This window comes from Equus asinus, chromosome 10 (genome assembly GCF_041296235.1).
Source record: "Equus asinus isolate D_3611 breed Donkey chromosome 10, EquAss-T2T_v2, whole genome shotgun sequence".
Taxonomy (NCBI): domain Eukaryota; kingdom Metazoa; phylum Chordata; class Mammalia; order Perissodactyla; family Equidae; genus Equus; species Equus asinus.
In genome coordinates, this window is record NC_091799.1 from 18245420 (window position 1) to 18273123 (window position 27704).

At 48.8% G+C, this 27704-nt stretch overlaps 3 protein-coding genes and 1 non-coding gene across 15 annotated transcripts in view; 2 read left to right on the top strand and 2 right to left on the bottom strand.

The window, feature by feature from the left end:
- LRSAM1 (leucine rich repeat and sterile alpha motif containing 1) overlaps window positions 1-9143 on the bottom strand; it is a 42806-nt gene extending 33663 nt beyond the window's left edge. For 2 of the 8 annotated variants that reach the window (XM_014863664.3, XM_070518713.1), the window contains exons 1-9: window positions 9007-9143; window positions 8472-8686; window positions 6765-6868; window positions 6309-6365; window positions 5725-5769; window positions 4551-4628; window positions 3099-3167; window positions 1342-1426; window positions 187-308 (exon numbers count right to left, since the gene is read on the bottom strand). In XM_014863664.3, the coding sequence (XP_014719150.1) occupies window positions 187-308; window positions 1342-1426; window positions 3099-3167; window positions 4551-4628; window positions 5725-5769; window positions 6309-6365; window positions 6765-6836 (528 nt within the window). In that variant the 5' untranslated portion in view covers window positions 6837-6868; window positions 8472-8686; window positions 9007-9143. Of the gene's footprint in view, window positions 1-186; window positions 309-1341; window positions 1427-3098; window positions 3168-4550; window positions 4629-5724; window positions 5770-6308; window positions 6366-6764; window positions 6869-8471; window positions 8687-8976 lie in introns of all 8 variants that reach the window. The other 6 variants (XM_014863665.3, XM_044778716.2, XM_014863666.3 and 3 more) reach the window with 3 other exon arrangements.
- Window positions 9144-9146: 3 nt separating this feature from the next.
- On the top strand, window positions 9147-13382 carry RPL12 (ribosomal protein L12). The gene is made up of 7 exons (XM_014863671.3): window positions 9147-9282; window positions 9857-9930; window positions 10983-11081; window positions 11394-11475; window positions 12070-12156; window positions 12546-12658; window positions 12828-13382. The coding sequence occupies exons 1-7, from the start codon at window positions 9246-9248 to the stop codon at window positions 12831-12833; spliced, it is 498 nt and encodes a 165-aa protein (XP_014719157.1). The 5' UTR covers window positions 9147-9245; the 3' UTR covers window positions 12834-13382.
- Window positions 11869-11996, top strand: LOC123289640 (small nucleolar RNA SNORA65). Its single transcript, XR_006533704.1, has one exon. It is a non-coding gene; the product is annotated as a small nucleolar RNA SNORA65 (small nucleolar RNA).
- Window positions 13383-14697: 1315 nt separating the features above from the next.
- On the bottom strand, window positions 14698-27621 carry ZNF79 (zinc finger protein 79). 5 transcript variants are annotated; one of them, XM_014863669.3, is made up of 5 exons: window positions 27198-27612; window positions 23587-23675; window positions 21476-21602; window positions 20904-20999; window positions 14698-16015 (listed from the first exon to the last, which is right to left on the bottom strand). In XM_014863669.3, exons 1-5 carry the CDS (start codon window positions 27211-27213, stop codon window positions 14844-14846), a joined length of 1500 nt encoding a protein of 499 aa, XP_014719155.2. In that variant the 5' UTR covers window positions 27214-27612; the 3' UTR covers window positions 14698-14843. The 5 variants fall into 5 exon arrangements, with proteins under 5 accessions (XP_014719155.2, XP_044634654.2, XP_044634652.2 ...); XM_044778719.2 differs by lacking the exon at window positions 21476-21602 and having other exon boundaries at window positions 27198-27621; XM_044778717.2 differs by lacking the exon at window positions 23587-23675 and having other exon boundaries at window positions 27198-27603.
- Window positions 27622-27704: the final 83 nt, after the last annotated feature.

The following is a 27704-nucleotide window of genomic DNA, read 5'->3' on the forward strand; positions in this document are numbered from 1 at the left end:
GTTTTTCTGGCCTCCATTATGGCAGCAAAAGTCACACAATTACAACTGTTCACACATCGGTGTCTCTCTGAGCTTCTAAGGACCATGCCTCGACATCTCTGTGGCCAAGACAGGCATTCAGGAATGAGGGAGGGAGGAGCTGGGCAGGCCGGAGAGGACCCCAGGTGGGAACGGCTCCCCACTTACCTCCAGGGTTCGAACATGCGCCAGCATCTGTGGCAATCTCTGAATCTCGTTTTCGCTGATGTCGAGAGTTCGTAAGCTTCGAAGTTCCCCCAGCGTGTCTGGAAGCTCCTTCAGCTTGTTGTCTGGAGAGATCCCAAAGGAAGAGCTCAACACCCCGAAGCCCCTTCCCCAGCTCCCTGCCTGACACCTGTCAGGACTCGGTGGGGAGGTGGGTGCCTCACTGTGACCCTCGGGCATGGGCCTGGCCCTGGAACCTGAGGCTCCATGAGGAAGAACACGACGGTGGAGTTTCAGCGACCTGGGTGCAAGTTCCCACTGCACGACTTGCTGCATGAGTGACTCGGAAAACTGACTTTACTTTCCCAGGCCACAGTTTCCTCGTCTGTAAAATGAGGATACTAATACTATTTGGCCTCAGAGGAATATTGAGGGATTCAATGAGATAAAAAATCCTCAGCACAGTGCCTATCACAAAGTAAGCGATCAATTAATGGGGTACCATTATTTTTATCACTATTTACATGCTATCAATGGGTAAACTGAGGCATTCTCTGTAGAAAGTGCTTAAAGACAATAAGAAATGAAAGACACGAGGGTCTGGTGAGGCAAGTACTCCTGACGCGTTAGAATCTTGGCTCTGTCACTATCGCACTGGGCGGTCTTGAGGAAGTCACTGCTCTCGGAGCCTCGTTTTCCTTATCTGTAAATTGGAGGTAGCACCTCTTCCCTCTCCCTTCCTCAGGGACTTGTCGTGAGGCTCGCTACACCTGCACCGCCGAATCTGGAAGGCTATTCACCGAGTGTGAAGCGCTGCTCAGAACAGCGGCTGTGGCTCCTGAAACCCTCTCGCCCAGTCAGTCCACTACTCGTTACTAGAACCACAAACGACTGAGTCCCGGGGGCCTTGCTGTCAACATCGTCTGCTCTCCTCCCTACAAGGCCCTGGCTCTGAGAGTCCCAGGAACCCTCCGGATGCCCTGTCTCTGGTTACCATAGAGACAGACCGACCTAACAGCAAGTCAGTCCAGTTTACAGTGACACCAGGACTGGCTGCCCTCACACTCAGTGTCTCCCACCAGGAGCACCCTATGGATGCTGGCTGGGACGGCCCAGAGCTGACATAGAATCACATGGACAGGGTGTCCTGGCCCCTACCTTTCACGTTGAGGGTCTGGAGCTGAGTCAGGTTCCCAATGGAACGTGGGAGATACGTCAGTTGATTCCTTTCCACGTTCAACACCTAAGACAGAGGAGAAAATGACACGAGAACCCATGGACAGATCACAGTGTCCACCCCTGCTTCAGAGCAGGCATCATCTGGCGCTGTGCACACACCCTTCTCTCCCCGACAGCCGGGTGAGGGAGGTGTAGGCCGTTACGATCCCATCTCAGAGATGAGAAAACCCAGGCGCAGAGTGGTGACGCCATGTGCCCAGGAGAGCAAAGCCAGACCTTGAACTTGGTTCTCGCGGAGGTTCTATCATTTACACAGACCACAAAATGCCCAATAATTGCCCCACAACCGGGGGGGAGCAAGAAGGGCACTAACAGCTTCAGAGATCCGGGTGAGGCAGCACGTGATAAGGCTCTAGTCAGCCCAGTGTTAGAAGGAAAACAAGCTGCAACAAGGCAGTGGGATCTGCCCAAGGCCTCAAGGTCAGCAGCTGGTGCTGCCGGGATGCGAACCTGGGCTTGCTCGATTTCGAAGGCTGTGCTCCCTCCGGGGTGTGGCAGATGACTACTTGATGAACCAAAGGACGCTTATGGAGTTATTGTCTGGCATCCAAAAGTTATCAAACAGTGCATGCAACAATTCTATGAAAATAAAAAAAGTCCCAAAAGATCCTACACCAAGTATTCATTTGTGGATCTAGGTGGTGGCAATTACTACTATCCTGCCACATGTTCTCTTCCGGACCTTGGTCAAGTTAGTCATCCCTCTAAACCTCAGTTTACTCTTCTGTGAAATGCAATGACATCACCCACATTGTAGGTCTGTTCACTCAAATCATCTTAGTCTCCTCTATGTGCGAGGCAGTGTGTGAGGCGAGGGCACTGTCCTCCCAGGATTACGTTTCAGTAGGGGAGGCAGTCATGCCAGAAAACGCTTCCTTAGTAATTACAGACTGCAATTAGTGCCCTCAGGGAAATAAGCCAGGGTGAGACTGAGGCGAGCGAGGGGTCCACTTTGACAGGGAGGATACTCTGGGACATTTGGGCTAAGAGATGAAGGATGAGTCACCCAGGTGGAAGGAACAGCCACGTGGAGAGGCCCTGCTGGGGGTGGGCACAGAAGGCCAGAAGGGTTTTAGGAGCTGACTGCAGGGAGCAAAGGGGAGAGGGCAGAGGAGGCTGGACAGACAGGAGGGCCCACCCTATAGGGTCTGATGGGGCCCAGCGAAAAGAAGGGATTTCAACCGAAGTGACAAGGAAAGTTGCTTCTTCTCTATAAAAAGAGGACCCTCCCAACACCTGCCTCACAGAGACGCCACGAGGACTCCATAAATAACGCAAGGAAAATGCTTAGCTCCACACTGGCCCGCAGGGAACACTCAGGAAAAGCAGGGGCTATGGTGACGAGAATTAGAAGTGAGACGGTGAGTCAGAGCGCTGAAGTCATCATTTCTAACAGGTACTCTCGCAGGGTGTTCTGTTTCCATAAAGTCATGGAAGCTCATGCTGAAATCCCACACGGCACAACACCAAAAATATGGTAGAAAAAGGCCCACAGCCCAGACTGCAAGGGCGAGGGCGGCACTGGGGTCTGAAGAGCCGAGGGGCCAAGTGGGGGTGGCGGTTTTGGCACCAAGTGCAGCCCTGGCTACAGCACGACTAGAACATTCTAGGCCTGTGTGGCTGCAATTTTTCACTTAGGTGATCAGAGGTGGGTTTTCTGTTTCCTGCAGCCATACCTGGAGGGACGTCAGCTGTCCTATGTCATCAGGAAGGGCTGTCAGCTGATTATCGTGAAGATCCAGAACCTGTGGAAGGAAGACAGATTCGCGTCTAAGTCACCAACTTCAGGCTCCAGAAAGGCGAGAACGTGCCAGGGGCCCCCTCGTCTCTGGGGTTGGAACAAAGAGCATCCAGCCCTTCCTTGCCAACTAAATGATCATTCAGCTCATTTCCTCTTTCAAAACATTATACCATTTCACCCTCTTATTTATCGAATATTTATTCTTAACTGTTGAGTGAAAAAAGTATACTATAAAACAGTATGCATAAATATTCATATGTTAAGAAAGAAAACTCGCCAGGGTACAAATATACATTTGCATAGAAAAAAAGACTACCAAATATGCAATAAAATACTGGTAGTGGTTCTCTGGAGTGTGAAATTTATACATTTTCCTTTTCATCTTTAAGTGTATTTGCTAATTTTTTTAAACAATGGAAATGATCAAAAAAGGCATGAGAGGGGCCGGCCCGGTGGCGCAGCGGTTAAGTGTGCACGTTCTGCTTCGGCAGCCCGGGGTTCGCCAGTTCAGATCCCGGGTGTGGACATGGCACGGCTTGGCAAGCCATGCTGTGGCAGGCATTCCACATATAAAGTAGAGGAAGATGGGCACGGATGTTAGCTCAGGGCCAATCTTCCTCAGCAAACAGAGGAGGATTGGTAGATATTAGCTCAGGCCTAATCTTCCTCGGAAGAAAAAAAAAGGCATGAGCTAGATATATGCATACATATGTATATGTAACATATATGAAATATACATAAACATAACAAATACTTTTAAATGTTATTCTTTCTGACTACAAAAATAATGGATGTTGGACTAGAACAATAGAGAGAAGTAAAAATTATCCCCAACCCCACAAACCAGAGCTAACCATGAAAACCACTCTGCTGCCTATGTGACTGGTCTTTCTTCTCTTAGTGTGTACACCCACTGTCACAGCTCACGTTCACGGGGAACAATCCTGGGGTCACACCTCACGTCTCCTGTGAATACATCCCAGTCCCTGTCCTGGAGGAGCGGACAGTCAGGAGAGAGTCGCCTCGGATCACAGGGCCCTTGCACACTGACCACACGCCGCACGGCGTCCCTCCTCTTCCTGTTTAGGACCATCGGTTTCCCTGCTCTCCGCCGGCTCACTTGCCAGTAGTTTATGGTTTGTCTTTCCATCTATCGGGTAAGCTCCCTGATGGCAGGACCTGTGGCTGGTTCTCTTTGTAACCCCACCCCATGCACAGCACGTGGAAGGGGCCCAATAAACTATGCTGATCAAAGCCCAGACTGACTACTATGTTAGGGCCACCTGGCATAAACTTTATTAGAGGAGACACGAAGGGAGTGAGAATGCTTGGCTGCACCTGGAATGGCATGCAGAGTGCCCAGCGCCTGGGGGCAGGGCCCCAGTACCTTGATGGTTGCGAGACTCAGGAGGCTGCAGGATTTAGGAAGCAGGGAAGTGAGGTGATTTGTGTGGACAATCAACACCTGTGTGGAAAAGATTTGCGGCAGGTTCGGTTGAAGAAGAGCAGCAGGGTGGAGGGGCTGGGGGCAGGGCAGCCAGGTCAGCACGGGATGCTCGGTGGCTCGCCCAGCCCAGCCTTCTCTGCTCTCTGCGACCCCAGATGCTACAACTGGGGGGGGGGGGGGGGGCGTGGTGCAGAATCACGGGATCTCCGAACGTGGAATCAGATGACCTTAAAATCTGGAATTTCAAGGGTGAAAGGGACCTTAGGGGCCTAATTCTACCTTCCATCCTGAGAAGAGGTCCCTGTGCAACTGTCCTGATCTTAACTGTCCTCAGCTTCAGCATCTCTATGTGGAAAGGAGAATAATAAGTACCTGCTTCTGAGGGCTGCCAAGCTGATGAGCAAGCTAAAGGACCAAAAGCACTCAGCCTGGGGCTGGCACGTGGTCCAGTGTTCAGTCCAGGTCACCTACTGCTATTTTTGTTAGGCATCCCCTGCATGAATACTTCCGATGTCAAAGAGCTCACTACTCTATTGGTATGGAACACACTTTACCTACCTTCATTTAGATAATTCATTTGGAATACTCTTACCCACCTGCATTCAGGGCTGCAATGCCTTTCTGAAAAATCATTCATTCTACTCTTAATCTCTTCTGGGTGATGAGAATGAAATGAGTGCAACTTTTATTATTAATAACAATGAGGTTATTCAGTGTTTACTGTGTGGCAGACATTACACGCTGTGCATTTTTATCTCTATCACTATTTATCTGTCTACCTATCTACCCACCTATCTGTCACTCATTTAGTTCTCACAACACCTTTTTAAGAGCAGAACTATGAATGTCTTCGTTTCATAGATGAAGAAACTGAGATGTAAGAGTTTAAGGAAGTTGCCCAAGTCATGAGTGGCACAGCCAGGATGTGACCCAGGGCCTTCTGATGCTAAAGCCAGCTTTCCCAACTGTGAAAACACGGGCTGCAGGCTGAAAGGGTGAGAATCAGACAGGAGGGAGATGTCTGTGCTAGCAACACAGCTCCTAAAAGTCCCACCCGATTTTAAACAAGCAATCATGCAATAAGCAATGCTCTGAAAATGAAGACCCGTCTCACCTTCTTTTGTAGAACTTTGCATGTTGCAAAAACTCCAAATGGAATCTAAGATAAGATAAAGAAGAGTTAGTGCCTTCTCTCTGGCCAGTTTTTGATTTGCTTTCTGAGTGCCCCTCACGTGAGGGAGAGATGGGGCAGAAGATGAACCGGTGCAAAAAGCTCCTGCGGAGAACAGCGCTAAGCTCAGGGGAAGAGCTGGTGAGGGATGTCAGCCTGCCTTCGATTAGCTGGCAGGAGAGTGCCCTGGCCGGCCCTGGCCCACCTAGTCCATCATCACCATGAATTCTCTATCAGGGGCAAAAGATAGATCTTTGGTGCTTTGCAGAGTCTGAGGAACCCCAGACTCTCCCAGTGCCCTGGGAATCTGTGGGTACGTTTTCTAGACTCCGTGACTCTTGAAGACTATGTTGAGACCAAAAGATCATCTCGATTATTTTGGACGAGAGTGAAACCGAAGGAAACATCTCTTGGCTAGTGCTTCTGGCCTCTTTGGAGCCCGGGTCCACATGTGTCTTTCTTAGTGACACGTGATCCCAGAAGAAAGGACAGATCAAATTCACAGCCAGAACACCACCCCAGTTTACCTCTGAGAGCTCACATTTAGAAATGTCAAGAATGTCATCTGCCCCAGCTTCTTTTGCCTAAGGATAAAAAGAAAAAATAAAAAAAAGTGTTCAAACAAAACATTGTAACAAAACAAAAAGTGGACAAACCAGGCAAAGAAACATAGAATTAAGGAGCTGCAAGGGACCACAGACACCACCTGGTTCAACTAGTCCGTTTTGCAGGGAGACCAAGTATCCCTGCTTTAAATAAGGCCTGAGGTCCAGCAGAGAAGAGCAAACGGACAAGTAATGACAAGTGTGTCTACGGGGGGAAAGTGAAGGCACTCCTGAGCACTTGACGGGGGCCTGAGTCAGAGATTTCCTCTGGGGATGGGGGAACAGATGGGAGGGAGCATGCCTTGTCTGGGGTCGGCGTGGAGCCCTGTTTCATGGGGCAGAGGCAAAGACAGGGACGGAAAACCCATTCTCCCTCACCAGACACATCTGGTACTCCAGGCGTTTCCGAGCCTCCTCACTGGGTTTCCGCTTCCGGAAGAAGAGCGGCATCCTTCCTTTTTCCCGGGGCAATCTTCACAACACTAGGGCACAGGAGAGAAGTGAGGGCCTGCGGAATCTGTCACAGCCCCCAACACCCAGAACAGGAAGCACGGTAACACAGAACTTGCAGCTGAACTGCTGGACTATAAGTTCCTTGAGGGCAGGGGCTGCGTCCAACTTGACCATCAATCTGCGCCCTGAGTCCGGCACAGCAGGTGTTTGATACTCTTTGTTCTCTGCTGACTAAACAATAGGCAGCAGGTGTGGTGGAAGGAGCACAATGGCAAGCGAGGTGACCTGGCTTCCGGCCCACATTTGCCACTGGCCCACTGTGAGACCCTGGCATACCCTTTCCCATCCTGGGCCCCCATCTCTCCTCCACGTTAGACAAGGGGGTTGACCTGGAGAAGTTTCCTAGGGTCCTTTCCAAGGATGCTCTTGAGAACTCTAACAGCTGATGAATCACTTCCAGCCCCTGAAGCACTGTCAGAGTGGCATCAGCAAACCAAACCCGGCAGAGCGCCAGCCGGCCAGGACCTTGGGGAGCTCAATTACGTCATAACCAAATCGATCACTGAGTTAATTAAAAATTCAAAAGCCATCCTCAGGCACCTTACCACTCTCACAGCTATTATTCCATTTGATTCTCACCACAGCCCTGTTTAGAGTGATGAAACTGATGCTTCTCAAGTTCAGAGATCTGCTTATATAGCCTGGGTTGTAACAAAACCAGTCTGAAACTCTGCTCTCTCGAGTCCTGATCCTGTGAAGTTTGCCCCCAACTCCCTGGTGCTCAAACACCTCAGCAAACACACAGTACGCTGTCCTGAACGCAGAGGCCAGGTGCTGACTGCCTGTCCGGTATCTGCGAATATCAGAGCTTGATAAGGGACGTGGATGGGTCAGGAAGCAATCCTCCAGGGAAGCTTCTGGTCAACAGCACAGGCCTTGGGATGAAATAGAACTAAGCTTGAATCCCATATCTGCCACCCGCCAACCACGTCACCTTGGTTCAGCTCTCTGAGCCTCAGTTTCCTCATCTGTAAAGTGTGGACGAGTAATAATGTTACCAACACCTGGTTCTATGAGGATCCAGTGATTTCATATATGTAAAGCCACAGCACAGTACCTGGCACCTAACGAGTGCTCAATAAATGTTAGCCACATAGCACCACACATCTACTCGAGTTTAAGGAGGCAGGGGGAAGAGGGCTAGGGAGGAGACGCTATTGACACACGCCCAGTCCTCAGGGGGAGGGGTGGAGATCACAACTCTTCGCCCACAGGGGCACAAGCCATCTGGGGAGCCGGCCAAGCCTGCAGAGCTGGCTCAGGCCCCTCTAGTCACCTCACCTGCCTGCAGGGATGGGGAAGAATCTGAAAACAGCCCTCCTCCATCCCTCCCTGATGACCAGCTCTTACCCTGCTGCTCGCCAATGACTAACCCTCCCTCACCCCCTCCCCAAAGTCCAGCCCTCCCCACCTCCTTCCCAACGGCGGTGCCCCCTCCATCCCTCCCAGAGGATCAGCTCTTCCCAACCTGCTTCCCGAGGCCCATCCCTCATCCATCCCCTCCCCCGACGTCCAGCCCAGTCGAGGAGAACCACACCCATCCTCCCCTGGCAGGACTGGGCAATGCCCGACCTGGCTTTGTAGGTGGACAGGTCCCCGACGAGCGTCCCCTCGGGTGGACCTGAAGGCAGGCCGATCACTCGTAGGGCTTGGTCATGGACGCGGGGTCGCAGACCACCCGGCACGGCCCCCGCGGAGCCCGAGTCTGGTCTCCAAACGCAGGAGCTGGGGACCGAAACTCAGGATCTCAGAAAGTCATGCAGCCCAGAATGACGAAGTCCGAGACTCTGAGAACGGCAGAATCTCAGAATTAAGAGTTGAACCAGATTGAGAGCCAAATAAAACTGTTTCGATATCTACAGCGCTTGCAACACTACGGAGTGAGAAGGGGGCCCGGGTCGCTGTGGTCCCGGGGTCTTAGAATCGGGGTGCGGAACCCTCACAGGAGGGGCGGGGCTCTGGGATTGAGAGGGACCACGGGTGACCCTCAAGATAAGGGAGAATGGGGAACGGCGGGGCATACGATGTCGAGAGCACCCTTCTCTTCTCTGCCTCCCCGGGGATAAACGCCACGAACCCCACTTCCGAAGCCCTGGTCACAGCTCACCGCAGCGCTGGCTTCTCCAGCCGACAGCCTCCGGCGCCTGCCCACAAGCAACATGGCGGGCAGGGCGTCCCGGGGAGGCTGGGCGGAGACGGCGGTTCTCGCGAGAGCCGCGCTTTCCTGTCTATATCAGGTCCCAGGGAGAGGCCTGCCGGTCTTTCAGCTCGGCTCGGAGGAGGCTAAGGTGCAACTCTCTTCGGTCGTCCCGAATCCGGGTTCATCCGACACCAGACGCCTCCACCATGCCGCCCAAGTTCGACCCCAACGAGATCAAAGTCGGTGCGTGCTCTCGATGTGGCCGGGGCTGCGGGATGTGGCCTCCCTCCGCGCCGCCTGTCGGGCCTGCGGCCCTCGCGCAATGGCCTGTCCCACGTTTTCGGGCTTTCGGGCCGCTGCCTCCTAAAGGCCTCCCCGGCGCTGCGTCCAGGGCGCTGGGGGGTCCTGGGCGAGGCTCTTGCCTTTCCGGGCCTCAGCTTCCCCCCGTGTACGTGGGGAGGGAGGACCGGACGACCCACGGCGGCTTTGCAGCCCGCACGCCCTAGGGTAAGGTTTGTTTCCGGCGCTTCTCCCGCGAGGCTGGGCTGGGCTGGCGGCCCGGGCAGTCACAACCGAGCCAAAGGCCGCCGCTGTCCCACGTGGCGCCGCGGGCGGTCTGCGCCCGGGGAGGCGGCGGCTCGCCGGCTGGGGGGGCGGGGGTGCATGTGTGGGGCCTGGTCCGCTTCGCTCCCCGCCGAGGCTCTCGGTGCTCTTCCGAGAAGAGGCAGGAGGGCGCGTGGCGGGCCCCGGAGGGATGCGGGCAGGGCCGCGGCTCGGGGCTCCCTGTGCAGGGGCGCTGACTTTTCTTTTCTTCCAGTGTACCTGAGGTGCACCGGTGGGGAGGTCGGTGCCACGTCTGCCCTGGCCCCCAAGATCGGCCCCCTGGGTCTGGTAAGTCGGCGTCGGGGCGGGGTGGGGGGTCGTTTATGAACCCGGGTGAGGAGAGCACAGAGAATCCCGGGCTCGTGCAGACAGCGTGCCCGAGGCGCCGGTGGCGGGGAGGGATGCCGTCCCCGACCAGGCCTGAGCGCGGAGGTGGCGCCAGGCGCCGTGAAAGCGTTAGACGTGCGGAGAGAACCTGCTCCCTTGAAGCCGGAGCTTCCTCTCCGACGCCTCTTACCTGCTGCCATCGTATTTGAGGGAGGGCTGGAGGAGGCCACGGGGGAGGGTTTGGAAGTAGAGAGGGTTAGTGACGCTGGCGGCCTACTTGGCCTTGCCTGGTCGGGGAAGCGGACCTGTCGCTGTTGGGAGGGTGACACGGGTCGGGGGTGAAGATTCTGGGGAAGCTTCCAGTGGCTCGTGAAGAGCTCTGCTCTCCGTCTCCTGGTTAATGTGACCGGCATGCCCCCTGACCAGCCTTATTGACAGGCCTCCCCCCTTCCATTTTATGTCATGAGGCCTCTCCTCCTTGGACAGCGGTCTCCTGTCCCAAACCTCTCCTTGCTTAGTTTCCCTTGCCAGTCTTGCCGCTCTTCTGGGCCCTTGGCTCAGCTGGCACTCGCTGGACGTCTCCGGAGCCTTTAGGCTGGTGGTCACTAGGGAGCTGTAAAGGAGCCCATCCCCACAGGTGAACTCGTGTTGGTCTCACACAGGAACCCAGTATCTTTAAGGTTCCCCATGTAACTGGAATGTAAGTGGTTGAAAGTCCCTACGTTACCACCTAGGTCCTTATGAGAAGGTAGGCAGCTAAGGGACTTGGCCCCTTGTGGCCTTGAGCCTGTGGCTTAGAGCCCTGGACATTCTTGACCCCCAGCTTCATTTTCCCAATTTACACTGTGGTGACAGTCACAACTTGAGCCGATAGGTGCAGTTCTGTGCTGCTGACGGCTTCTCTGTGCCAGATAAAGAAAGTTTGGGATCCTGCCAAGTGAGAAGGATTGGGCAGATTTTCGGGCTCTGGTTCGATTTAGGCACAATGTGATTCCATTCATTTATTTCTACAGTCTCCAAAAAAGGTGGGCGATGACATCGCCAAGGCAACTGGTGATTGGAAGGGTCTGAGGATCACTGTGAAACTGACAATCCAGAACCGACAGGCTCAGGTACTTGGTTCAGGGGGATGGGGGCAGAGGTAGCAACGCCCTGGGATTCCTGGGGGTAGATCTTTGCTCCTGTAGGCAAGGCTTTCTGGAGAGCGTGCAAAGACACGGGTTCAAATGTTAGCTCTGTCAGTTGTGTGAGATTGAGCAAATCACTTAGTCCTCCTCGGGCAGGATGTGTTTTCGACTGAAAATTCGTTGAAAGTATAGCAAACCTGGTGTCTGGCCTGTGGTCTCAGGCGAGGTGCACAGTTGTATGGATCGTGTTCTTGGAGGGTGGGGTAGGGTTTACTCATACTGGAATCTCTTGTGCAGATTGAGGTGGTACCTTCTGCCTCTGCCCTGATCATCAAAGCACTCAAGGAACCACCAAGAGACCGAAAGAAGCAGAAAAACAGTGAGTGGCCTTTTGCCTGGTAATCTGAGTGGTGGTGTCTACCCAGGGTTTGATCCTTTGCTGCACGTTTTCCCTTTAATGAAACGTAGGGATGGCATGGGCATTCGATGTTAAGCTGTGACCACGCCAGGAGCCACTAAGAAGTGTCATGTGGGTCTCCAGGATCCCTGGTGTGGGGCTGGTCCCACTCACAGCACACAGGAGGGCTATATAGTAGGCAGGGGGAAGCAACTGAGAATGATGACCAGGAATCGGGAGAGGCCACTGGTGAGCTGTGAGCTGGATGACACCCAGCAGCTCAACTAACCTTAGTAAGGGAAGCTTGTCTCTTCCCATCTCTGAAACAGTCTCTTCCACGTAAGGTTGGCAAAGATTTGGTTTGGCCCCCAGCCACCCGCCACTGCACCTGACCAGTTCTCTTGGCTGGTGCAATCCAGTGGTGAGCTGATAGTAAACCCCAGCTTAGGAAACAGGGTTGTTCTTCATGTGGATGACTCTGTGCCGAAAGCATGGGAACAGCCTGGAAACAGGGAGCACGTGATGTGGGCTGCTCCAGCCTCGGCTGGTGACAAAGCTTTTTGCTGTTTTCTGCAGTAAAGCACAGTGGAAACATCACCTTTGATGAGATTGTCAACATTGCTCGACAGATGCGGCACCGGTCATTGGCCAGAGAACTCTCTGGTAAGAGTGGGATGACAGGGAACCGCCTTAATTGTGATGTGGGGTGTGTTTTCACTGAGCAGTAGTGGTTTCCCACTTGAAGGAGACTTTACTCTGTAAGACCCAAAATGAGGGTGCCATGTCTTCTGGGTTTGAAAGAATGGTTTGAGATTGTGTGAGGGTGTGGGCTGGATGTGTTTCCTCTGGGTGTTGAGGGGCCCATGGAGACTGCATTCAGAGCCTAGAGAACTGAATGGGGCTCTGAATTTGGAGCAGGGATGTTAGGTTATTCCTGGTGTGCTGTAAAATAGGGGTATTCCTCTCCTCGCCTGCCATGAAACTCCACTGCTTGTGAGGATTGTGAGGGACTCACTGACAGCCCCTCGGATAATGCCATCTTTTTTTCATAGGAACCATTAAAGAGATCCTGGGGACTGCCCAGTCTGTGGGCTGCAACGTTGATGGTCGCCACCCTCATGATGTCATCGATGACATCAACAATGGTGCTGTGGAATGCCCAGCTGTAAGTGGCTTCTACATCAGTTTTGTTTGTTTAAAATCAAGGCAAAAGCTGGAGGGAAACTAACATTTTCATGGAGATAAGCTAGAAAGTTCTAGAAATGGTCAGTAGTGGGGTCAGATGATAAGGATTTCTAGTCCCGTTACTGATGTCTCTCTTTTCTTTCCCACAGAGTTAAGACTTGGTGAGGACAGTACTTCAATAAAGGATCACCTGACAACCAATGGGCTTTTGGATGTGGCCTCTTCCTTGGAGGAGCTAGCTCCTTTGTGGTCAAATGTTGGTCAGGTGGCCAGTGGGCACCTGTGGAAGTAGCTATCTGGGGAGCAAGCTCATTGTGGGTAACAGATTTCTGCCCTGTATGAGCCTGGCTCAGAAGACACCTAGGAAGGAAGTTCAGTGCTTTTTCCCGAGCTCCTCCTAAGAAAAAATTGTTGGCTGGGAAGAAAACTTGTAGTTGAGCATGGCTACACAGGGAGGAAGCTCCGCCCCGACCAGTTGAATCATTTGGTGGGTTGGGGGCCCATGGCCTGCAAGACTTCACCACAGCCAAGGTTCAGAACCACTGATGGACAACAAAGGAACCTGACCTTGATGTTGGAGTCGTTAACAGATCCAAGTTACTGTGAAAGTTGGAAGGTCAAGTCAGTTGAGTTGTGGGATTCCTGGCCCCACTGTTCTCCAACCATGTTTGCTTTAAGCCAGTAACAGGCTATTTCCTAATGTGTTTTCACCTCTCCCGAGTCTCTTCCTCAGCTTCCCTTAGCGCGGTTCCTTTGGACTCAACTTTCTAGAGCTCATCACTTCTTTGACATTAGTAGACAATATGCAGTGAAGGAAGCCGTGAACTGCGAGACCTCTGGGTGCTGGGATAGGCCACACCTGGGTTGTATGAAGCACCACCTGGGAGGGGCTTCAGGGTCCTGACTAAAGGGAGTTGGGAATGATGAACCCAGGAACCTCACTTCCCTGGCATTAGTCACTGTGCTTTGCCATGAATTTTGTCAGTAGTCCCTTTAAGCAAGAGTATTTCATCACCCCAGGTGCCTTCACGGTTGGAGCACTACCTTGAGCAGAAACTTGGGACTGGGGTGTGGGGGGTGGGGCAGTAGCAGCAGCAATCTGGGACATGTGGCAAGTCACCAAGGACCAATCAATCAGCTAGAGGCCTTAGGTGATGACAGCTGAAGGCACAACCAGCTTCCCTTAGAGCAGGCCAGGAACAGGGAGTTGCATTGGAAATCAAAGGCTTACCTGACCCAAACCAGGGAAGCAGTGTATTCTTAACTGCTGAGATGGTCATACTAGTTGGGTGTGATGATGGTATGTGCGTCACAGTAGGACCTGGGTCAAATGCAAGGAAGGAAGCGGGCCAATGGGGTCAAAACCTGGATCCAAATGAAATTCAACCATTTTCTGTCAGGAGGAAGAATGACCCACCCACACGGAAAGAATGGCTGTCAGACTGTTCCAATCTTGTGGGTCCTCCCTGTTAGGGTCTCCCCTTAGTGCCTTGCTGGGAGTTCTTTAGCTTCCTCCTGGATCCTCTGCCTCACTGTCCTTCCCTCTGGGGCTGTTTCCTGACAGCAGTTACGAGCACCTCGAACGGGTTAAAGTGGAGATGAGGCCTGTCGGTGTTTTCTGGAGGTGCAGCTGGCACTAGATTTTCCTAGCGTCAGCCTTAGGGAGTGAAGGTCCCTCCTCTACCCGGAAAGAGACTGTAGCATTTAATGGTTGGCCCTAGAACCCCTTTCCTCACTTGGACTTGCCCCCAAGTTAGATACCTTAGGCCCCATTGTGCAGAAATGCTCATTTACAGCGTTCCTGGTTCTGCAGCAGCCCTTGATGGCCTCCAAGTAGGAACCAAGTCCATGACCCATGTGACTTGATCACTGACTTATTCTCTATAAATAAACCAAGGTTTCTGGACTGCTTGCTACACAAGGAGCACTGGGGCCCACTGAATAAAGGTGACTAAGGGTGATCTGAGCTGGGTGGTTTCTGCTTTCTGAAGATGTTAAGGAGAAGGAAGAGCATCCCCGACCTCCCACATCCAACATGTATGTAAACAAGGATTTATTAGAGGTGCTTTTGCATGTGGCTCTAGGCTACAGACTGTCAAAGTCAGATGTCTCCAGCTGCTTTCAAACTCCCTGCATTTACCTGTCCACTTTGGTCATGTTCCCAGTTACTCTCCAGCATGGAGTTGCTGATGCCTAATGAAGGCCGAGCTACACCTGAAGGCCTTCCCACACTCGCTACATCCATAGGGCTTCACACCAGTGTGAGTTCTCTGATGCTGACTGAGGGATGAACTCTGGTTAAACGCCTTTCCACACTCATTGCACTCGTAGGGTTTTTCTCCTGTGTGAATGATGTGATGTCGAATGAGGGCTGAGCTCTCACTGAAGTACTTCCCACATTCGTTACACTGATACGGCTTCTCCCCAGTGTGGGTCTTTTGGTGGATTATAAGATTCGTACTTTGGCTGAAGGCCTTCCCACACTCGCCGCACTTGTAGGGTCTCTCTCCAGTGTGAGTCCTCTGATGGTTGGTGAGGTTTGCGCTCTGGCTGAAGGCCTTCCCGCACATGCTACACTTGTAGGGTTTCTCGCCTGTGTGGATTCTCTGATGCTGAATGAACGCTGCACAGTAACTGAAGGCCTTCCCACACTCGCTGCACTTGTAGGGCTTCTCCCCCGTGTGAGTCCTCAGGTGGTTTGTGAGATTCGCACTGTGTCGGAAGGCCTTCCCACAGTCGCCGCATTCATAGGGCTTCTCTCCGGTGTGAATTCTCTGATGCTGGACGAGGGCAGAGCAGTCACCGAAGGCTTTCTCACACTCACTGCACTTGTAGGGCTTTTCTCCAGTGTGCGTCCGCTGGTGTTTGGTGAGGTTTGCATTCTGGCTGAAGGCTCTCCCGCACTCGCCGCATCTGTAAGGCTTCTCTCCAGTGTGAATCCTCTGGTGCTGAATGAGAGAGGAGCTCTGGCTGAAGGCCTTCCCACATTCGTTGCACTCGTATGGCTTCTCCCCAGTGTGGCTCTTCTGATGCTGAGAAAGGGAAGAACAGTAACTGAAGGCTTTGCCACATTCGTTACACGCGTATGGTTTTGCTCTGTGAGGTTTCATCACGTCTGCCTCCTTCCTGAAGCTCTGTCTATGTGTTTCCCATTTCTGGGGTCTCACTTCTGTGGCAACTCTCTGTTGTGGAGAGAGGACTGGTCTCAGATTGAAGCTCTTCCCCAGTGTACTGTTCCTGTGACCTAACTCCCCAGGGGGCATCTCTACACTTGAGTCTCGGAATGATTCTCCAGAAATGTCTTGCTTGGGTGGTGATTCAGATACAATCTTCTGGTCTGAAAAAAATGTAGAAAAGCATTTTTTTTTAACTTTGCTGGAAAACTTTGCTGGAAGAAGAGATACTCCCAAAATACGGAAGGCTGAAGGAGTCTGGCTCTTAGGCAGATGGGTTTGATGCCTCCTTCCTGTCCCCCAGGACATTTCTGTTCTAAACCCCAAATCATGACCCAGGTGGCTCCTCAGAGACTTTAGCAGCCTTTATTCCCTCTCCTAACCTGCAAAGGGATGAAGCTTAGCCTCATCTGCTGCCTCAGATGCAATACTTGTCTCCTTATTTCTGATGCTCCTCTCTTCTGTTTTTGCTAAGTATTGGGCAGTCAGTCTCAAGCTGTTGTCTTAGTCTCACAATTCTCAGTGTGGTTTTGGGTAATCTGCCTGCCAGGTTTACATAATTCCCTTGAAAAAGCTGATGACCAGTGCCAGCAGGACGAATGCTTTCACCTGTCCCATCAGTGAGATTTCCAAAGATGGTTAATGCTAGAGCATTGGTAAGGGTGCAGCATCGTGGGAGAGCTTAGACACCAGTGCAGCTGCATAGATTGGGACAACCTTTCTGGAGAGCAATCTAGTCGCATGTGTCAAGCCTTTAAAATGTTGACACCAGAAGTCCACTTGTAAGAACTCATCCTAAAGGACCGGTGAGAAATCACACGGAGCTGTGTCCACAGAGGCACTCATCACAGCGCCACTTGTCAGACAAAAGCAAACACCTACCTGTTTAATAATGAGAGGACCACAGTGTAGCCAATCGAGGGGCACTATTTAGCAATTCTAAGTCATGGCTGAAATCCGTACACTCTAATTCCTTTTACAGAAAGATACACAACGTGAATGTTAGTTGTGTTGTCTTTGGGTTGTGGGGTCAGAGGTGATTTTTATTTTCCTCAATGCTTATCTGTATTTTCTAATGTTCTCCAATGACAGTATTATTTATAATAAAAGTTATAGAAACATACTGTTAAGAGAAAAAGGTATATATAAAATTACATGCTGTTATCTCACTTTGGAAAAATAAATGACTGCATTTTATGATATGGAGAAGACTGAAGTTTTCCTCTGTGTGGTGGGATGATAGGGGATCTTGGTTCTCTTTTTCATTCTTTTCCAAATTTTAAGTGAACGTGTATTATTGTTACTAGAAAAAAAGTTATTTCAAAAAGAATAAATAACACTGCTTTTATAATAAAATAGATATTTCCTAAAAGAAGAGTTAATGATTCTTACCCCTCTGTGGGACCTCATTCATTCTGAGAGGAGAGCTGAAAATGTGAAGACCGTACTCCATGTGGACAGTGCGAAGCTCAGGGAAGCGTGGCTCTCAGACCCCTCCCCCATCTCCCACACGGGCTGGGGGGGCGTGGGTGGAGGTTTAGGGAGGGCTGTGGAAGAGCTTCTTGTCACTGGGTCAATGTTCCTGAAGAGCCTTCCGTCTCTACCTCATTTCTCAGAGGAGAGACGAGCAGGGGGAGTTCTAGCTCCCTTTATTCAAATTTCTACATACAGTCTTGATCCAGGCTGCCCGGGTTCAGTTCTTGGCTCTATTTCCTACTAGCTGTGTGACTCTGGGCGCATAACTTAATTTTTCTATGTCTTGGATTTATTCTCTGAGAATGCAGCTCTCTTGCAAGATTACTGAGGGTTTAATGAGTCAAAACACACGAAGGCCCCAGAACAAGACGCGAGGAGTAGCTCAATGTTATTCGAGGGCTTGTCATCACGTGGACCTCTCCTCGTGAACCATCCGAATGGTTTCCCGTGAAGCAGATCTCCCTCTGAGGTGCACGTGCGTACGTAATGCCTCGTCTACCAAGAGCACAGATGTCCTGTTTTGGGTCGAGAGCGTCTCTATGGAACTGGGTATTTGATCATATATGGCTTTGACAGCTCTCACAAACAGACCATCTATCTGAGTAAAAGATGCAAAGAAGAAGAATAGTGACAAGAAAAGCAGTGGGAAAAAGAAGCAATTCAGGAGACCATGTGATGCTCATGAATTGTCACACCTCAGCCACCTCTCCCTTGGGTGCTGGCTCCTGTATAAAACTGTCCCATGACATCCCAAGCCAAATATACCCAAAACAGAACTGCTGATTTTCCCTTTTGAGCCAGTGTCTTTGTCAGTCTTCCCTTTCACCCAACTGCTCAGGCCAGGGTCATCCTTCAAGCCTCTATCCCTCACATCCAGTTCACTAGCAAGTCCTGTTGGCTTTCACACCAGATTAGGCCCCAACTCCTGCTGATGAGCCACGCTCATGTCTCTCTGGAATGTCTGCAACAGACTCCTAACTCATCTTCCTCCTTCTACTCTTGAACCCTGAAAGTCGATTCTCCACATCCACGGAGTTATCTTTTTAAATACAAATACAGCCATGCATCGCTCAACAGTGGGGATCCGTTCTGAGAGATGCATCATTAGGCGATTTCGTTATTGTGCAAACATCATCAAGTGTACTTACACAAACCCAGATGGTATACCTAGTCTATACAGTACTAACCTTATGAGACCAGGGGCATAAATGCAGTTTGTTGTTGACCGAAATACCACTATGCAGTGCATGACTGCACTGTCCCTTCCCTGCTCAAAACCCTCAGTGGCTTCCCAACTTCATATCTGAATAAAATCTGAATGCCTTGCCGTGGCCTCCAAACCCCACCGTGATCCACCCCCTGCTTTCCACTCTCCCTGCTGTTTACTGAGTCCTAGGGCTTTCTGATCCTAACACAAGCCAGGCTCATTCCCAACTCAGAGCTTTGGTACATGTTGTGGCCCAGAATGTTCCTCTCCCAGGTACTCACATGGCTGGCTCATTCTCTTCCTTCAGATCTCAGCTCCAATGTCACCTCCTCAAAGTGGTCTTTCCTATTCATCTGATCTAAAAGAGCCCCCACCCCATCCGTATTCCCATTCTCATCTTTGTACCCACAGTCACTACCCCCATGCGACTTTGTTTTCCTCACAGTGTTCACCACTATCCAGTAGGATATCAGTTATTTTGTTTCCTCATTTTATTTATGTTCCTCACTAGGATATAAGCAGGGACTATGTCTTGTTCTCCGTTGTACCTCCGGTAGCTAAAACAATACCAGGCATGTACCAAATGCTTAATTCACATTTGTTGACTGAAGGAATAGCAAAATGAGTGAGAATGAGGCAGACCGATCAGCTGGGTCTAGGGAAACAGCATCTGCGACAGAAGTTCCCAAAGCCAGCAGTGAGACAGAGCTACTTTAAAGACCTGGGTCTATCAGAGTGGGAAGGGTGGGATGGGAGAAGAGAGGCCCAGGAGGCGCAGCGATGCCCAGGATGCTCTATGGTCTCAGAGCAGAGGTGTAACCCCACAGAAGCAGTGTTGTAGTCACTGTCATAGCCAGATTTGACACTTTCCTCTAACCACTTCCCTATCATAGAGCTAATACAGCACACCATCACTGAAAACTTTTTTTCTCATGTATTAGTGTATAAAATAAGTAAGAAAGGTTTTGTTATCCACATTTTTCAGACATAGAAACAAATAACCACCTCGTTTAGTGGTTTACTTTGAATCCATGTAGTTACCACATAGCAGGTAAGGACCTGAATGCCTGTCTTTCATGGGTCTGTATGCAAAGTTGCTTCCATACTATACTCGACACTACGACCTCGGAGCACAGACCCTTGGTGGTAGCACTGTCTCCCAACTTCTGTTTCTAATAACATGGTCATTGGAACCTTTCTGAGTAACCTTTTAGGATCTTAAACCCCTCTGAGACTGTGATGAACCCTTTTTGCAGAAAAATGCAGTTATTGCCGTAGCCACAAAACACCGCATTCAATTTCTGAAGCTCCATACAGGGTCTGTGGTCAGGTTAAAAGGCCCTGCACAACAAACACAGTGCTGGGAAGGCGGGGCTCTTGGGAGGGAGAAGGAAGTGGCAGGACTAGCGAGGCTCCCTGCAGGAGGTGTTTCAGCAAGGATGGGGGTGTCTGTAGTAACAAAGAGGGCTGAGGTGATGGGGGACAGGCCGCTCAGAAAGAGGATGACAAGATGGGAAGGAGAAGAGAGTTCAGACGAACCATGTAGAAAATAAGCCAGGGCTTTGTTTTCATTGCCCTACAGCAACAATAATCACTAAGCACAGATATGAAGCATCAGGCTGCATTTTGAGAAAAATTTAAAACTTTGTCACTTGAAAGTGGTTAAGTTCCTTGGTACCTCTGAGGCTTTCAGTTTCAAAATATCAAAAGTGGCTGGAATCACAGGGAAAAGCTACTGAGGCCCAGCCAGAGGTCCCACAACAGCAGGGGCTGAAATATGAAGATCAAGGTGGGGTGCGCAACCATAGATGAATAGCAAGAGAGAAACACGGAAATTATGGTTTCCCTTGCTTTTATTTTTCCTGAGTTTTTTAGTATCTTTAGAAAATTCTGGCATAGCCAAGTAGAGGGAGAGAAGGGAAGGGGGCGCTAGAATCCAATTAAGGGCCAGAGAGGGGAGCAGCCGCAGGTGTGACAGCTGGAGGTATGGGTAAAGGTGGGCACCTGAGATCCTCAGTCAGGCGAAGGCCAAGCTGCTAGGCCAGCGCAGATGATGCATTCCCCCAGGGCTAGCAATATCACCTGTGCCCCAAACGTCTCCCAGCCCGGGGAGACTTGATGAGGAGGCGGCGTGGAATAGCAGGCTTTGGAGTCCAACAGACCTTGCCTCAAACCCCAGCCTCACCGCTTTCTAGCTGTGAGGGTCTGAACCAGCGAGTCAGCCTCTTTCAGCTTAAATTTCCTCAGCTGTAGGATGGGAATAACAATATCTCCTTCCCAGCGCTGACAAACGAATCAAATGCACCAATGTATGCTTCAAAGGGGCCTTTGCTCCCGAGACTCCATGGGCTTCATGCCTGCCCACTCACCTGGACAGGGACTCCTTAGGCCTTCTCCCTCCAGCACCCACGAGCCTTCCCTTTGCTCCAACTGAGAGTTCATGCCAGCCTGGGATACTGGAAGTCCTAGTCAAGGGGAAAAAATGGGCTTTAGAGATCTGTACTAAGTACAAATGGCCACCAAGAACTCAAGGGAGCAGAAAAAGGTCAGTTAGGTCATTCATTCAACAACTCTTTATTGAGCACTTACTTAGTGCCGGGCACCAGGAGATACAGCAGTAAATAAGACAGATATGATGTCAACGTCTTGGTAAAGCACTTCTGGAAGGAGCTAAAGAAACACCCTCAAGGAGGGGTCAAGCCAGGGAGTTAAGCTAAGCCCATAAAGCAAGCTATAGGAAGACAGGAACTCACTGAATATGGAAGAACTGGCCTGAAGGTCACCTCCCCCTCCTGGGAACCCAGAGACCTTTCACTAGGGAACGAGGAGGAATACACACGATCCCCAGGGTGCATCAGAGCAGTTCCCCATCACTCAGCACTGGAGAGTGCCACAACTTTTCAGAATTGAGCAGACTTGGAATTTTAAATGGTTTCTTTACCCAGTAGGACCAGGTTTCTGGACTTTTCTGGTATCCCTTCCTTGAACCTGTCCCGCGGAGCAGGGACCGAGTGCCTCCACCCCTCCTGGGTACAAGCTTCAGTCACACTGCCGAAGGGCATGGATCCCTGAAACAGAAGCACATTCCTTCTAGTCCAGTGGCCTTAGGATATGGGGGAGGGGATATGTCCCTGGGTGAGATGGCCTGGAAAGGGTCTTTGAAAGGGGTCAGGGCTCTGGGTAGTTTCAGAAAAGCTTTTATTGATCACTTCCTATGTGCTTAACACTATACTGGACACTGACACACAAAATAAAATACAGTCTGTCTTGTCTTCACATGTTTAAACTTCTGGTAGACTGTATATAAATGGATAGAAAATGTGTATATATATGAGCAGTAATTGGACAGAAACTAACAGGTGCTTGGGGATTAAAAGAGCCAATACAGAAAAGACAAAATTAGAATGTATGAGTTTATGCAATGAGGAATCAGGTGCAAATTAGCAAAGAAATGTGAAAGCTGAATGTTTCCAGAACATTTAATAAATACTCCTGTGAACTCCGACGTCACACAGTACAGGAGGAGAGCCAGGCAGGTACACAACCACCTGTAGTATGTGTCAAACAGACGGACAGACCAGTTGTTGGGATAACAGAAGAATCCCGGGTGGAGCGCAGGGGCAGGACAATGAGGGAAGACCACAGGGAGAAGGCAATCACTGAGCCAGCCTTGAGGAAAGTTCCTCAGATGGAGAAAGAGAATATGAAGGCTGGGGAGACACCATGAGCAAAGTCATGAAGGCGAGAAAGTCTCCATGCCTATTTTCAGCTCAGGGAATGGTAGCTCATTCACCTCGCTGGCATATCAGAAACCTGAGTGTTATTATCCCCTTTCCTGCAGCTCCCCACAAATCAATTGCCTATTCGTTCTTCCTCCTCAGTATCTCTAGAATTCACTCATCTCTCTACATGCCCCAGTGCTGTCTTGTTTTAAGCCAGCATCACTTCTCAAATTATAACTAGTTTCCTGACCTCTAATTTTACTTGTTCTTTCAATTCATCCTTAACACTGAGAAATGCATTAAATGGGACAAAGAGGGTCATTTTTTAAAACTATGAAATATTTAAAACATTTGGGTCATTTTACAACAACGAAGAGTAAAATTCACTATAAAGATGTAAGTATTATGAACCAAATAACAAATATACAATTCATAAAGGAAAAACTGTAGGAAGTTCAAGGAGAAATTTAAAATATTACAGCTAAGAGAGATGTTAAAACAACTTAGTTGTTGGGTGTTAATAGCAAACAAAAAATAAAGGTATGGAAGAACTGAGCCATTTAATGAATAAGGTTGAGCTAATAGAGCCGCCAAACGCTATGCCCTGCAATCACATTATACTGGTGTTTCATGCTGACAAGAGACAAAGACTCTGTCCCCATGAGCACAGACCAGCCCAATGGGAAAAGAAACCAAAGTGACATTTTGGAATATCTAAAAAAAATAAAACCACAGGCAAAAACTTTCAATACAAACAAGAAAGGAAGAAAATCAATTAGGGATTTAACTCAAGAGGTTAAAAAAAAAAAAGAATTTTAAAACAAATCTGTGGAGAGCAGAAGCAAAAAACTAATAAAGAAAAATTTGTTAATCAAGAATAGAACTGATGAGGAAACCCAAGAGCAGATTTTCTAAAAATGAAAATAAACGGAACGATACCTAGTTTAGTCAAGAAGAGAGGGGGGAAGGCAGCTCCTACCCTCACAGAAGACCTACGCAGTGAAATACATCAGAAAAGATTCTGCGGAGTACTCTTAATGAAACGGGGGAAACAGTCATCAAATTCTGCTAAGTGGAAATAAAAGAAGGTTACAAAGCAGAACAAACCCATTTTGGGAAAACAAAAAAGGAAGAATATGACTGAAAGGACACAAACAAAAATGTTAATTATCTCTTTGTGGGATGAAGGGTAATATTGTGTGTGTTTTCTATATTTTACAGGTTTTCTACAATGAACATGAATTTCTTTTGTAATTAAAAAATATTTTTTAAATCCTTAATATTAAAAAGAAAAAGAGAGGCTGCCTCTCACAGTAAATTTCCAACTTACGTGGGGGCCAGCTGTGAGGAGGCCAGCCACCATTCCTTCCTCTCCTGTGCTTTCCTCTTGGGGAAGGGCAGGGTCCAGAGAAGGTGGCTCTGGCGGAAGACAAAGAAACCAATGAGGCACCAAAGTTTACAGCTCACCAAGCTAGAAAATCTCACATTCTCACTCTGAAGAGGGGGTTGAAAGGACATCACAGGCTCCAGGGCACTCAGGCAGAATTTGCAGACCTGCAGTGGGATGTACGTTTTCTCATTCCCTTCCTATCTCAGCAACCCCATCAATTCACTGAGACACGGGGAGGCATTAGAGTCTAACAGACTCTCAAGTATCCCAGATCCACCACTTACCAGCAGCGTGCAAATCACGTAACCTCTCTAAGTCTCATTTTTCTCATCAGTAAATGGGGATAATAATCCCTTGTAAAGTTGCTGTGAAGATTAAAGGAAAATGCAGATAAAGCAGTTGTCATGATGCCTAGCATGTGAGTATACAGTTCGTAAATATCACTATTACTTAGTTCTTTGGAGAAAGTGGCTCTGAAAAATTAAGACATTTGCTTAATTAAAAGAAGAGGTAATGAACAAGCAGGATTCATCCTAAGAACACAAGATTGGTTCAACATACAAAAATTAATCTATAGAAAACACCATGTTAATATAAAGGGAAAAACCCCACACGATCATCTCAATAAACATTGAAAAGGCCATTTTACAAAACCTGACCCCTTTTCAGGATAAAACACACGCAATAAGCTAGGAATAGAAGGGAACTTCCTCAACTTGATAAAAGGCATGTACGGAAAACCCAAAGGTAACATCACAGTTAATAGTGAGAGGAGGATGCTTTCCCCCTACGATCAGGAACAACACAAGGATGGCTGCCCTCGCCTCTATTCAGTATTATACTGGAGGTTCTAGCCAGGGCAATTAGGCAAGGAAAAAAAAATGAAAGGCATCCAGATTGGAAAGGAAGAAATAAAACTATCTCTATTTGTGGATGACATGATTTTGTATGTAGAAAATCATAAGAAATCCACAAAAAACTATCAAAGCTAAACTAGTTCGGCAAGGTTGCAGGATACAAGATGGATATAAAATTAAAAGGAAACATAATCATAAATGGGCAAGACATTTCTCCAGCTATATTTCTATATACTAGCAATGAATAATCCAAAAGTGAAATTTAAAAGATTCCATTTACAAGAGCACTTAAAGAATACAATACCTAGGAAAAAATTTAAAGAAGGAAGTGCAAGACATGTACATTGAACACTACCAAACAATGTTGAAAGAAATTATAAAAGATCTAAATAAATGGAAAGATATCCCATGTTCATGGATTGGAAGGCAATAATCATGGGATGGCAATACTCACCAAATTAATCTACAGAGTCAATGCAATCCCTATCAAAATCTCAGCTGGCATTTTTACAGAAACTGATAAGCTGATCCTAAAATTCATATGGAAATGCAAGGGACCCAGAATAGCCAAACAATCTGGAAAAAGAAGAAAAAAGTTGGAGGTCTCACATTCACCATATCAAAACTTTCTACAAAGCAACACTAATTAAAACAGAGTGGTACTGGTATAAGGACAGACGTATAGACCAATGGAAAAGAACTAAGAGTCCAGAAATAAATCCATACATTTATAGATAAATGATTTTCAGAAAAGTGCCAAGAAATTAAATGGGGAAAGAATAGTCTTTTCAAAAAGCAGTGTTGGGACAACTGGATATCCACATGCCAAAGAATTAAGTTGGAATTCCTACCTCACACCACATATAAAAATTAGCTCAAAACAGATAAAAGACCTAAATGTAAACGTGAAAACTCTTAGAAGAAAATATAAGTATAAATCTTTATGACCTCTGATTAGGTAATGGTTTCTTAGAAAAGACACCAAAAGCACAAGCAACAAAAGAAAAAATAAATTGGATTTTATCAAAATTAAAAATTTTGTGCTTCAAAGACACTATCAAGAAAGTTAAAAGATAACCAAAGAATGGGAGAAAAATCTCTGCAAATCATGGATCTCCTAAGGGTCTAGTATCCAGAATATAGAAAGAATTCTTATAACTCAACAATAAGACAACTCAATTTAAAAATGGGCAAAGGATTTGAATAGCTATTTCTTCAAGCAAGATCTATAAATAGTCAATAAGTACATGAAAAGATGCTCAACAACATTAGGCATTGAAGAAACGCCATATCTTCACTGCCATATCTTTGACATACTTAGATATTAAACAGAGTTACCATATGTCAGAGCATCTCCTCTCTTCTTATATATTATATATACCTCTCAGGAACATACCCAAGAGAAATGAAAACACGTCCACACAAAAACTTGTGCACACATGTTCACAGCATTATTCACAACAGCCAAAACTGGAAACCACCCAAATGTCCATCAGCTGCAGATAAACAAAATGTCGACCATCCACATAACGGCCTATTATTCAGCCATAAAAAGAAGTGAAGCACGTTTATTCATGTTACGATACGGATGAACCTTGAAACATTATGCCAAGTGAAACAAGCCAGACACATATATTGTATGATTCTATTCTTAAGAAATGTCCAGAATAGGCAAACCCACAGGGACAGAAAGTAAATGAGTGGTTCCCAAGGCCTAAGGGGGAAAGGGAATGGGGAGTGATGGTTAATTGGTATGGGTTTCTTTTCGGGGTGATGAAAATGTTATGGATTAAATAGTCGTTGATGGTTGCAGAACTTTGTTAGTATACTAAAAGCCACTGAATTGTATACTTTAAAAGTGAATATTATAGCATGTGAGTTATATCACAATAAAAAAAATAGTAGAGGTAGAGTAGTTCTCAGAAATAGCTCAGAAAGAGAAATAAATAGGTCTGGATACTGGTCTCAGTACAGACCTTATGTTACTGCGTTGTACCTAATTCCACCGTGTCTTATTTTCCTCTGGTAGTATGGGGAGGATGATAACCATTCTGTTTGTTCCTAGGTCTCTCGGAAAGAGAACATAAAATGCTGGATGTGAAATTGCACTTGAAGAGTTATAGACCAATAGATGGACCCCTTGATCTAGGGGAGGACGGCACAGGCCTCGGTGGTTAAGATTATAAGATTACACACACATTTGTTCTGTAACGGGTTCAAGGTGCTTTCAAAAACGTTCTTTTACTTGATGCTTACAGTTCTAAGAGGTAAACGAGGTAATTAAGGTTATTTTATCCTTTCCTCTATTAGGAAATACAGCTTTAAAAACCTGACCGGTACTCCACAGCTTAAACGGGAACCCCAGCTTTCTGATTGCAAATCCCCAGTATCCTCCATGACTCCCCTATCCAGCTAGGTTAAACAATCTCAGGCAGAGCCAACAGGTTCCTGTTCTGAGCATCTTGGCTGCCTCAAGAAGGGCTGGAAGATCAGAAGCAGAGATAGGCTCTTCTTTTTTAGATAGGTCAACTTTTTTGACCCCACAATTCTTTATTCAAAAAAGGATCGTCCCCAACCACTTGCGGAAAGGATAACCGCAGAGCTCTGGTCCGGGTCGCACAGCAGTCTCAGTGGGCAAGCTGGAACAAGAAGCCGGATCTCCCGCAAACCTCTCCCTCCATCACTCCTTCTCACCTCCTTCCTCCAGCATCTGGGTCGCACCTCGCGCCACCGCCTCCCAGCGGTTTGCTAAGCGTCGGCGTCGCTTCTCTGCAGCCGCAGCCCCACTCCGTAGGCCTGCTCTGACCGCCCCCGGGCGGGACTCTTCTCTCCGGCCTCTCCCCTCTGGGGCCGGGTCTGAGCCCGCGGTGCTGGTTCCTGGGAGGTCCAGTCGGGCCTGTCCAGCCGGGTCTCTCACTGTCTCCCCAGCCACAGCCAGGCCTTGGCTCAGGAGCTCGTGGCGCAACAGCCGACTCGGTCTCGAGCAGCACTCCGCGCGAGGAAACCGCTGCGCGCCAGCTGAGAGAGGTAACGCGTACCGCTGCGAGCTCAAATCCTGCGGTCGCAGGAACTGCCTAACGCCAGGCCCTACTCTCGCGCCAAAGGGGACGCAGCTGAATAGCGTCACTTCCGGTCATGCGCACATGCCTCCTCGTCCCCGCCGAACTCCATTTCCCAGAAACCTCCGGGATCTGTTCCTGG

What these genes read in the sequence shown, in the direction of transcription:
- RPL12 (XM_014863671.3), top strand. Translation starts at nt 9,246, where the DNA reads ATGCCGCCCAAGTTCGACCCCAACGAGATCAAAGTCG. An exon ending in AGATCGGCCCCCTGGGTCTG is followed by an intron (nt 9,931 to 10,982) that starts GTAAGTCGGCGT and finishes TTATTTCTACAG; the next exon opens with TCTCCAAAAAAGGTGGGCGA. An exon ending in TCCAGAACCGACAGGCTCAG is followed by an intron (nt 11,082 to 11,393) that starts GTACTTGGTTCA and finishes TCTCTTGTGCAG; the next exon opens with ATTGAGGTGGTACCTTCTGC.
- ZNF79 (XM_014863669.3), bottom strand. An exon ending in TCCTCACAGCTGGCCCCCAC is followed by an intron (nt 21,603 to 23,586) that starts GTAAGTTGGAAA and finishes CTTCTGTTTCAG; the next exon opens with GGATCCATGCCCTTCGGCAG. An exon ending in CAGAAACCTGGTCCTACTGG is followed by an intron (nt 21,000 to 21,475) that starts GTAAAGAAACCA and finishes CCCCTTGACTAG; the next exon opens with GACTTCCAGTATCCCAGGCT.